At 38.6% G+C, this 11,903-nt stretch overlaps 1 protein-coding gene across 1 annotated transcript in view; it reads left to right on the plus strand.

The window, feature by feature from the left end:
- Window positions 1-10,914, plus strand: part of LOC129577604 (uncharacterized) — a 71,734-nt gene extending 60,820 nt beyond the window's left edge. Inside the window, exons 3-12 of the mRNA XM_055464982.1 lie at window positions 4,870-5,127; window positions 5,468-5,819; window positions 6,122-6,210; window positions 6,939-7,137; window positions 7,635-8,443; window positions 8,662-8,843; window positions 9,122-9,446; window positions 9,694-9,815; window positions 9,932-10,101; window positions 10,192-10,914. Coding sequence (XP_055320957.1) covers window positions 4,870-5,127; window positions 5,468-5,819; window positions 6,122-6,210; window positions 6,939-7,137; window positions 7,635-8,443; window positions 8,662-8,843; window positions 9,122-9,446; window positions 9,694-9,815; window positions 9,932-10,101; window positions 10,192-10,636 — 2,951 coding nt within the window. The 3' untranslated portion in view covers window positions 10,637-10,914. The remainder of the gene's footprint in view (window positions 1-4,869; window positions 5,128-5,467; window positions 5,820-6,121; window positions 6,211-6,938; window positions 7,138-7,634; window positions 8,444-8,661; window positions 8,844-9,121; window positions 9,447-9,693; window positions 9,816-9,931; window positions 10,102-10,191) is intronic.
- The last annotated feature ends 989 nt before the right edge of the window (window positions 10,915-11,903 follow it).

Consider the following 11,903-nt stretch of genomic DNA (forward strand, 5'->3'; position numbering starts at 1 on the left):
AGAGAGAGAGAGAGAGAGAGAGAGAGAGAGAGAGAGAGAGAGAGAGAAGAATAGAGGGAGAGAGAGAGAAGAATAGAGGAAATGTCGAAAAAATTTCCTGCCAAACTTGCGATCATGGTACAATGAGCACACACAGCCATTACTTATTAGACGCTGAATTTTGTAAAAGCGGCGAAACGCATAAACCAATTTGAATTCATTTAACTAGAAAAATGGATAAATGGAAGATGGAATTACATGGAATGAGCGCTGCAACTTTGCAAAGAATAAATGCGAACAATAACAGAAGAAAAAAGAGAGCAAAAAAACTACATAAGAAAAGAAAATAGTTAATTTTTGGGTCAATTCGGAATCCACCATGAATGTGCAATGGATATTATGCGCTCTGGCCCAACGTTATGATGTTTTCATTTTTTGTGTTCGTCGATATACTGTTCCGCTTTTTTGCCCTCAGTCTCTGTTTCATTCTCTCTAACTCCAGGGGCAAATCACAAAAAAGCAATTTCTAATAAAGTAGAAGAATGAACATAATATGTCCGTAATTTTTAAACAACAAATTACTTTTAGTATAAAAGTAATTTGTGGTATAGCTGTCACATCCTAATATATCGGTACATTGAAAAAATATGTTAGTTCAATGACCACACCGTTGCTGCAAGAGCATTACCAATAGCGACACCTTGTGGCACCTATAGTAAAATCCTGTGTGTTACAATGTATTTTTCAACACATTACAATCGGTGCCACCAGGATCGCCTGTGGTATATTGCTGTTGCAGCAACCTTGTGTCAATGACATTGTCATACATAAATGACTTTTGGTAAAAAGTAATTTGTAATTTGCCTACTGAATAGGCTAGGTAATAGAAAGTAATTTTGAAGTAGTATGGAAGTAATTTGAAAAGTGATTTGCCCTCCGCTGCAACTCTCTATGTCTTTCGTCATTGTTTCTTGCCCTGTCTCAAAGTGCGTAAATATCACGAAATTTCAAAAATGCCGCGTATTTTAGTTACAAAATAAACTCCAATTTAAATTGATTTGCTATATACCTCAGTGGCGCTAGTATCGTGAATGGGAGAAATTGACAGCTCTTCTTCTGAAACATGCCCTGTCCATTTAATTCGTCAAATTGTTTTCATTTTAAAAAAAGTAGCGAGTACAAAGAGAGAAAAAAGTGATGTATTCAAATGGTGAACGAGCGCAATGGGCAGAAAATAATTATACACGCAGAGCACACACACACACACACACATGAATGGTTTGGAGCGAAAATTGTATACAGAAAAGTTGAGCGGAAAAATGTCGATGATGAATGAGCGGAAAAGGGATAGCTATACAGAACACTATAGTAAACTATAGTGAACTATATAGCTATCCCTTTTCATTTGACATTTTTCCGCTCAACTTTTCTGTATTACATTTTCGCTCCAAACCATTCATATATATATGCACAATCAGTACACAACACACTAGCATGCGCTCAAACTAAGCGGCAAAACACAATGAAAAACCAAACAAATGACTAAAACAGAACAATTTTTTGTCATTTCTGGCTGTTGCTAGGGCCTCCAGTTAGTGGCAATGATGCGTTTTGCAAAGCACTTTTGTTGCCAAATCACGTAAATCTTTAGTGTACAAATTAAATGTCCCCGGCGCACATTTGTAACGAGTGTTCAGAGTCCGTGTCCTTTATGTTTCTGTCTCTTTTTCTTTCCCTCTCCCTTTCGCACTGATTGTACCCGAAAAAAAATTCCGAAAACCAGAAAACATTCATAACATTTAAAAAAAATTTAGCGCTTTTTCATTGCAGTTATTATTTATTAATGTCGCAGCATTCGAAGGGGAACACATTCCATGACCAAACCATACGAAGAAGTTTTGAACTGGTTATTGGTTCATATCCTAAAGATATTTTTTGGGGTGGTTTTGTTGGTGGCAAAAATAGAGTGTGTGTGTGTGTGTGTGTGTGTGAGTGTTGGATTTGTTTTTTCTTCTCCCTCACTGCTGTCGTCGTTACTCTGTTGGGAGAATTTTCATGCATTTGCACAAAAAGTGTCTTCATTTTTGTTTTGGCGTTCATTGTCTACACGGTAAAAGTTGGAGTGCTGACTACGAATATCTATTACACTTTGCCCACACTGAAGATTGTTCACAATTCAAAAAAAATTGCGGAACATTTTTAGTGGTGGGTGAGAAGAAGAAGAAGAAGAAGAAATTGGTTGGGAGGGTGAGAGAATAAGCGGACAACAGTACAATAAACAGAGAAAAAAACTGGAAAAATCACCCAAAACAAAAATGTGCAGTCGTATGGTATTGCAGGTCATCAGAGTTTGATTCCAACTAACACACACACACACACACACATATAAACGCGCCAGTATTTAGAGACGAATATTACATTTCATGCAGAAATTCATACATTCATATATGTACAACATACTACATATTTTGCCCGGGAGGTTTGTGTCTTTTGAATTGGTGGTGGGTGCGGCGGAGCAGAGTGGCGAGGAGCAGAGTGTGCAGCATAATTGCTGCTGCACAAGAAATATATCAAATGCCCATTACAAATGGACGGCGTTGTATATGCAAGGAAACTGTAAATAATACCCGAGTTCCCCACCGAAATTGTGGTGCAGTATGAATGTGATCCGAATTCGGAAAAAAAAAATGTTCGACGATAGCAAACCCCACACATAAATAAACAAATCTGTGTACAATTGAATCGATTCGCTTCATTACAGTTCTTGGATGCAAAAATTGCGACATATCGTTTGCAAAATCAACCGAAAAACCAGTCGCATTTTGTATTCATGTAACTAACCATAAGAGCCAAATCAGACTGGAACGAATCTGGAGAAGAAGAAAAATTGGCGCGAGCGAATCTGTCAAGTGACATTTTTGAATGAGTGCACCTGGCTGTGATTGTATTTGTGTGGAGATATCGTTGCCGCAAAAATTTAAATCATGCTTTCGTTACTATTGTAGTCATCGTCGTCGTCGTCGTCGTCGTCGTCGTCGTCGTCGTCGTCGTCGTCATTGTTGCCCGAAACCAGCCGAGATTATTATTACAAATGGGTTTTCCTTTTTGCGCTCGATTCCATTCACCGCTTGATTTTGTGTTGTGAACTTGACTACAGCTCGTTTATAATCTTCTTTTCCTGCCGCTTTTTTATTCTTCTTCTTTATGGTTCTTTTTTCACTCTCTGTCTATGTGCTTCATTTATTTTTTCATTCGCTCATAGTGTGTTCTGCCATGAATTTTCACTTTATCATTAAACTCAGCCTAATGATACACATGATACACATAAGTTCGGTTACTGTTTTATTCTTGCAAGGCAGTTTTTCCATAGTGTATTGCTCTCTCCCCATGTCTCTCTCTCTCTGTCGCTCTGCCTTTCATTGTGCCCGAATACTTTACGTCTACTTTCCCCGTGATCTCATAGTAAATGAAAAATCATGAGAAAGCACAAACGCGTGTCGATGATTATGTTGCGCTTTGCGCCGCTCTAGTAAGAAGAAGCCCAAAAAAACCGGGATAGAATATGTAAGCAGGTATCATTTCTCCATTTTCTTCGGTTTTAATAAGCGGCATATAGTTACACATGACTCGTCTATTTATTTGCTTAACAAGATCTAAACATATTCTGAACATAAATTTTTATTGTGGCCCAGCTAACCAGATCAATATATATACACACATGACTATCATAGCGATGGGATGTGATGTGATGCGATATGTGTATATGATGTTATGCATACATGCTTTTCACATCAATAAGTTTATATTTACTGGCCCCGAAAATAGTAGCTCATACTCGCAAACACAAACACAATGTGTAAAGTGAGTTGGAGTTTTGCTATTCAGATGTTTGTGTTTCCAAGCGAGGTTCTATTATTCAGTCGATTCACACCATATGAAATGGTTAAATGTGCACCTGGGCTTGCTGAATGTGTGCAATAATCTCTGGAATAGACGTTAATTCGGTGGCAAAGCACAAAGTTAAGCGAGAGGGGAGCGGATGTGAGAGTAAGCGAACAAACGAGAGAATGGACAAACGCAAAAGAGAAGAGAGAGAGACAGAGAGAGTACAACGTCGGCTGAAATGTGCACGTTGCCAGATGAAATCGTGTCAAAAATGGTGTTTGTCTGCCGTCACAAGACCCTCAAATTGATCTCTGGCAACAACATCCATTATTATGTTAAACATAAAACAGAACAGTCAACACAGTCACATTTTTGTTAATTGAAGCGTTCACGATAGTATCTTCTTTTACTGAATAGAATTCAACTTGACAATGCAATTTCCGTGCTGCCGTACTGCCTAGCGTACTGCCGTTCGCATTTGAATCACTTATTTTCTCTGTATCGCCTTTTCGCCTCTTCCACTACTTCCAAACATTTGCACAATATCATCTTGGAAAAGAATGGTCGACGCTTTTTTATTTGTGTCCATTGATTGTGTGTGCGGTGTGCGCGCGAGTGTGTGCCATACAATATACATTGAAGGCATTCTGTTGCTTTAAGAGGCAATAAATCAAATGGGAAAGCTTTCGAACAATACTTGTAATGTGACGTAATTACATGTATCATTTACTGTTTTACTGTTATCGCTACATGTTTATTCAACAATGCAATATGCTTTAAATGTATAAATCGCTGCACGAACGACTCACTATACTCGATGGAAATTAATTTTTAATTATTTCGTTCGAAGGGAGTTTTGAATGGCAGAAGAGGAAATCTCTCTTGTTTTTTTTTTCGCTTTCACCATTTTAAGCGCGTCAAATGATTAAATTTAGATTTATGTTGATGTCGATGTGGTTGGTTCTATTTCCTTCATATTCTCATTCTTTCTTTCTTCATTTTCAGGTCAAGTTGATTTATGGACGAAGAAAACGAGTGGATGTGCATGCGAATGGGAAAACCATTCACATTATGGTGGCAGTGCACTACTGACCAACGCGTCACACATTGATGCAGGGAATGCAGTAAATGCGTCCTCACACCACACACCTGCAACGGTGAACAGCCACAATTGCGCCTGCTGTGTAAAAGGCGGATGCCAGTGTGGTTCCACTTCGCCAGCAAGATGCGGACAGTGTGGCTTAGAACAATACTGTGTCAATAGTAAGTGCCATTAATCTCGTATGTAAATTTATTGATTGATTTTCAGTCCCGTGAGAGCAAGATAGATACGCATATCGCACACGTAGATATATATACATACAAACACACACACAGCCAACCCAATTGCAAATCGATCGAATGAATCGGGCATTTCATTCAAATAAATCGATTTCGAAATTCGTATTTCTCTTGCTCTCGCTCACTCTTTCTCTCTGTAAGTCTACATATATGTTTATTCGCATTCCCAACTCCACCAGAGTAATTTCCACTAATTCTTTTGCTGTTTTTTTCTTTTTATTCGTTCGATTTGGTGATTTTTGCTTGTGTTGCTCTAATAAAGTGTGCAACATAACGATTGATTCGCGTGCTTTACAAAATACATCGGGCTGTGCATTCGGACAAATCAAATCGCCAACGGTCCAAGGTCCAACATTGTGTAAATATTTGCTGCGTCCAGCGCCGGGTCAGAGAGTTGAATTGCAAGTGTATCGTCTGGTCGAAACTGGCCGATTTAATGGAAAACAATGCGAAGGTGGATCGTTGCGTTTTGGAATGGATAACAATTTGTTGCCACGATCGGTCGATATTGATTCATTGAGTTCGCCCAGCGCTGAATTGTGCGGTTCAAATGAACGTTATTCACCGCCAGCCGTTTTATTTTCGGACGAAGGAGCAACAACGTTGATATTCAAGTAAGGTTTTTCATGCTCTGTTTGCATGTAATTTATCAATGACACAACCTGCCCGCCAACTCAGTGTGGCACTGACAATGGCATTTACTGTCTTGTTTACTTTTTTCTTTCTCTCACTTTCATTTCACATTTACGTTATCAATGACATTTGACTAATATTCTTATTTGAAAATGTTTCTGATTTTCATTTCATGGTAATTTTTCTTCGTTGCAACTGTGTTACCGCGCTCTTCTCGCTCTCGTTCGTTTCCACGCTCACTCTGCGATCTATATGTATGCGAATTCGTAATTCTGATTGATAGCATCACTGAGCAGACGAGTCGTTCGCAGTTCTTGGCCTATTTCAGTTTTACAGCGCTCAGCAATCCATTGGTTGGCTTCCATCCGAAAGGTAAGTTTTGAGATGAGTGGGATGCTGTCGGCACTCTCTCTCTCTCTCTGTCACCCCCTCTCTTGTTCTATTTCTATCTTTCACTTTCCGTGTGTCTGTTGCCATCATTTCTTTATACAACAAAACTTGACTCTTGTTTTGCTGCATTTCGTTTAAGCTTTTCACATCCGGATATAAAATGATTGCGATGTTGAAAAGATGTAATAAATTCGAATTGAAGTTTTTTTTGTTATGTGTAAAGAAAAAAATAGAAGAAGCTCGAAACAACGTGAAGTTAGGGGAAAAACATGTTCTGAAGAGGGTGAGGTAGGTAGAGCGTGTATACGTACATGAAAACTAGAGGCAATTCCATATTCAATTTGTATTCAGATGGTTTTTCATTTGATTTCGATTTATGCCATTCACAATCCGTCTCTGGCTAAAAAGAAAATCCTCGGCACTCATGAAAATGAAATAATCTAAAAGATGAACGAGATAAAAAAAAAACAAACACACACGTATATATCGAAAACTAAGTGATGAATCATCCAAATTCCGATTTCACATAAAAGTTAATGTCGGTTTTAGTTTTATTGCTTCGAAAACATTTCCGGCATTTAGCAGTCAATAGGAGTCAGGCTTTGAATGATAAAGAGAAGAGATTTGTAACAAAAAAAAATTCTGACTAAACAAGCAAATGTGTCACATTTCCTACTCCCCACAACAACAAAAACAACAACAAAAAATAGGTGGAACACGTGTCACATCGACCGAATGCGATTGGACGTATAACGATTATGCATGTCAACAGGATAATTCGTGCGCTATTGCCAGTCCAGGTTTCCCTGGTATCTATCCGCCGAATATCATTTGTCGATACCTTATCGCCACTTCGTCAGCCCATACACGCGTAAAAATCACATTCACATCACTTTTGCTGCCCGAAGGGTGAGTTTTTGATCGAAAACACACACACACACCACACACACAAAACAAATTTTACTCTGTATCGATATCAGTGTCATTTGATTTAATTTTGCGTGTTTTGTGCAGCATAGCGACCACCGCAATAATACACACAACACTCAAACTTTGATCTATTTTCCGAAATCGTTTTGTCTATCGTATTTGTATTTGCAGTAGCATGCACTCTCGTTTTGCCACACCAGGTTTTCGACCCCTGACCAAAGTTCATTTTCAGTTAAATTGGCTTTCGGCAATTTGTGCGATTGCAAACCGACAAAATGAATGGAAATTCGAAGAAAAAAGATCACCATGCTCGGTTCTCGCGTGTGGTGCTCGTAGAAAATAAATGACATACACACATACAAAGTTTAATTTATTCAAATCACATTCATCATTAATTTTCTCTTTGACTTTTCCCGCGCACACACTCAATAATTTAAAACTATTTGATTTGCATATTTCATGACGCGTGCACACAGGCATTGCGATACGCATTTTATCGCGTTGTATGATGGTTCGGTGCCGAATGATAAGAAATTGGCAACGGTTTGTGGTTCGAAAAAACAAGAGCTCGTATTTCAAGGGCCCTATTTATTGCTGGAATTCAATGCTGGCTATCAAGTACCACCATTTGATTACAATGGGTTTGCGGCTAATTTGGAATTTATTGAGGGACAAGGTACAACTGTGCCACCTCCACAAACCGTTGCACCCTCGCGCAATAATAATCACAGTGGTGGTAATCATCATAGGCACGGTGGTGCTGGTGCTGGTGGTGGTGGTGGTGGTGGTGGTGCTGCCGTTGCCACTGCCGTCGATGTCGATTGGACGCCAGCGCCGCCGAAATTTTCACCCTGCGATAAAATCATCATCGAAGCCAATGGACGCTCTGGACATTTTGATACGCGCGGAAGACCATTTGCACCGAATTGCCGATTAATTTTCAAAGGAAAACCGACGGATGTTGTGCACATTTCACTGTTCAACTACCGATTGAAAGCCCAATCATGCCGATCAGTTATCGAAATTATTGATGGTGCCCTTGAGTCAGCGTCGTCGAGTGTGAGCAACCAAAAGAAATCACTGCATAAAATGTGCTCACCCATCATACGGCATGCTCGTGATCAAGATGGCAATTTTGTACCACCGCAAACATTTGTCTCAACCGGTTCACAAATCATGATTGCTCTGCGACGATTTCATGGCTCACCGGCTGGGTCGGGTGCTTCATCCGCCAACTACGATCATAACGATGAATTCATTGATGGAGCCTACATGTTTCATGACGGTGAGTATGATGATGCTTGCCTATCGTGGACACGCATATTTTATTACGATTTAATTAGTAAATCGATTTAATTTGAAATTATTGAAGAACCATATTATTATTTGAATATTGTTATTATTTAATGAATAAAACGTTTTGATTATCTGATAATTATTTTGCATTGATCTGGGGAGAGATGAAGTGAAAATGGTACATTTTTTGTTTCTTTGTTCGAGCAGAAGAACAAAGTGGAACGCTACAGCCATCATCCTTGTGCGACACAGACCATTATGGCATGAGTAGTCCAGTGTTTGGTGCAATCAATGGACCCGGGTCAGAGCATCTGTTTTGGAATATCGAAGGTGTTCTCACGTGCACACATAACTTTGTACCAGCTGCTAATCAGAGTGTAACTGTATCGGTAATTAAAAACGAGTTTCTCTGCATAATTCAAGCGAACTTTTTGCTATACAATTCATTTTTATTCGATTTCCAATCGAGAAGTTTTACATTTCCGAATCGTATGAGTATCAAGTCGAGAACTTTGAAGGAAATTTTTTCGAACATTTAATAAATAGAAGATTAGTCATTGGAATTAATAGCGGATATATGTATATTAAGAGCTTATCCGTATTGACCCAGTAAAATGTGCTAACATTAAGAGTAATTGAATTCTATATTACAATCTCAAACGTGCAGATCGATTCATTGGAGCGCCTTGGAAGTGAGCCGCATTGTGAAACGGTGTGCGGTGATGCTGGTTGCCAGTGCTTGACAAATATGTATCCATTGGATCAAGTTGATCATTTAACTATGATATCGGAAGATGGACAGTCGGTCAACTGCTTTTGCGGTGCTTTCCGTGCAGAATGGCTGCCCGTTAGTTTACGCACATGGACTCCGCTCAAGCTTGTGTACTCAATACCACATTACTCATGGAGTACAAAGGGATTTTCATTTAAATCATCGTATAGCTTTAACAATGACGCACTTTGCGGCAGCAAAACATTTACCACACATTCAGGTGAGCTTGAAATAGCGAATCAAATTGGAAGCAAAATCAGAAACAGAATTGAACAAAGAGAAAAAACCGGAAAATCACTTTCAAGAAACTGTTGAGTCTGTTCCATGAAGAGCTTTTATCTGTTGAATAAAGCGAGTCTTTCATGAAAGACTCTCACTTGGCTCGGAAAAGTCCTCACCGTATATAAAATAACGTGTTCCTCTTTCTTTTTTATCTGTTGATGCTGTTGCTGCTGTTGCTCGGTTAGGTGAACTGTCGTCCAACAACTTTTTCAACAATTCGACGACTGTATTTTCGTTGAACTCGTTCTACCATCAACAATGCACATGGATCCTAGACTCAAAAGTTGATCGTCAATTATTCATTGAGGTAAGTGAAATGAAAGTTGAAAGTTGAAAGCTTAAAGTTTTAAGCGCAAACCTTTCGGTGTTTTTAAGTCGTTTTGATTAAAATGTGTTTATGCCATTTTTTAATGGTAAAATTAGATTTTGTCGGAGCAAAGTCGATCGTGTTCCGCTTGGAATATTTCAATTCATGAGTTTTCGGCATTGGAAGAAAGTTTAAACCATGCCGGTCCACAAATACATTTGTTCTGTCCACGCGATAAACACAAAGTATTCACAATGCCATGGAAGCTGTCCACGGTCGTTGTTCGGTAAGTGCGAGAAAATAACATCTTATTCTTTGCATGAATGTGTAAAGTTGATAGAAAGAGTATGCATAAATATCTCAATTGTTGTTTCAGTGTACAAGCAATGACACGAACGCCGCCACAGTACACAGTCCGATGGTCATCACAAATTTCGCGGTTAAACAATCGTCTTGGTCCGCCGACGCCAGTTCCAAATTTGTCTAGCTCTGCATCACCGACGTCAATGAATATATTTAAGGATCTCTATTCAAATTTATACCGAAACGATAATAGTCATTGTTTTAGCACTAGACATACGAATAATAATAATAATAATTATATTTATAGTTATAACAGTAGTTATGTAATGAGCATAGAGAATTGTAATCAGTATAAGTCATTAACGAATCGATTAGACGGATACGGTGGAGAGAATGCATTGCCACTGCTTCTATCGATAATCACCGGCAACAAGCTTAGTTGTTTGTTCATTGTTTTGTGGATGTACAACTTCCTTGCTGAGTTCACAATACAATCGCCTCGTTTGGAATTCAATTGAACCAAATAAAGTGCCGACTCTTGTGAAAATTGATATCCACTTCGGCAGCTCATCTGCTCTTGCCGATGTGATTGAATGTATTATAAAATTCATATAGACAGATTTTTCTTCAGAATAACTACTATTTGATTGTATCGATTCGTCTTGCATCATCATCATCATCGCACAGTCACACACAACGATGGATGACATGCCATTGCACCCGAACGAAAGGAGTTTCAAGGAAAATTGAATTCCAACGGAAAATTAGATTCCAATAAAAAGAATCATACAAATCACAATGTTATTCTCTCTTAATTTAATTCTATCACCCATACAAACACACACCGGAAATTCGAAATTGAAATGAGCTCCATTTTATTTGTCATGAATAACCAATTATTATGCACCGTCTCCACATACATACACACTACACATACATTCAAGTTTGTTGTGCTACACCGATTTTGAAGAGTGATATAAAATATATCGATGTCGGCAACTAGATGATAAATAAACGTGTTTCCGCTCACACAACTCACTCACCCACACACCACACACACAAAAACACAAAAACACACATTTTAAATTACAGAATTTCGACAAATACCGTAGAAAATTAGAACATATACTTTGTTGTACAAGCATTACCAAATGAAAACAGTGAACTCATTGAATACGTGTGGCGCTTTGTTTTTAATGAACGGAAAGAATGAACTTAGAAGACTTAAAAACATCGATAATACACATATAACGATTATCGAAGAAGACAGAAGAAAAGTATATAGGCAAAAACACCCCGTGTGCAAATAAAATGACTAACAATCACTCAGTTGTGTGTAGCTGTATGTAGTGGTACACAAGTGTTTTATATGGAGATAATCACGTTTAGTTATTCTTTCAGTCAGTCGACTAATTTAGGACATTTTGACTCAGAGTGATTCGTGATTAAAGTTACCCAAGCGCGACTCCACACTTAGCTTCTAAATGTGACACCTTGGTAAGTGTGAGCATTCGTTTTGCGAATAAGCGACAAAGAGAATGGAAACAAGTGCGCGTGTGGTAATGAGCAGCCTGATGCGATGCTTCTCAATGTAGCGACTATTACACGCGCACTTGTTTTCCCTCTCTTTATTGCTTGTTCGCATGACGAATGCTCGCACTTACCAAGGTGTCACATTTAGAAGCTAAGTGTGGAGTCGCGCTTTGGTAATTACAGTTGTTTATTTTGTTCGAGACAATCACTGTTAGTCAGTCAAATAGTTACTGAATGTCCCAAATTAATCAA

The sequence above is a fragment of the Sitodiplosis mosellana genome, unplaced genomic scaffold (genome assembly GCF_009176505.1).
Source record: "Sitodiplosis mosellana isolate CC-2019 unplaced genomic scaffold, AAFC_SMos_1.0 Smas_scaffold_6197, whole genome shotgun sequence".
Taxonomy (NCBI): domain Eukaryota; kingdom Metazoa; phylum Arthropoda; class Insecta; order Diptera; family Cecidomyiidae; genus Sitodiplosis; species Sitodiplosis mosellana.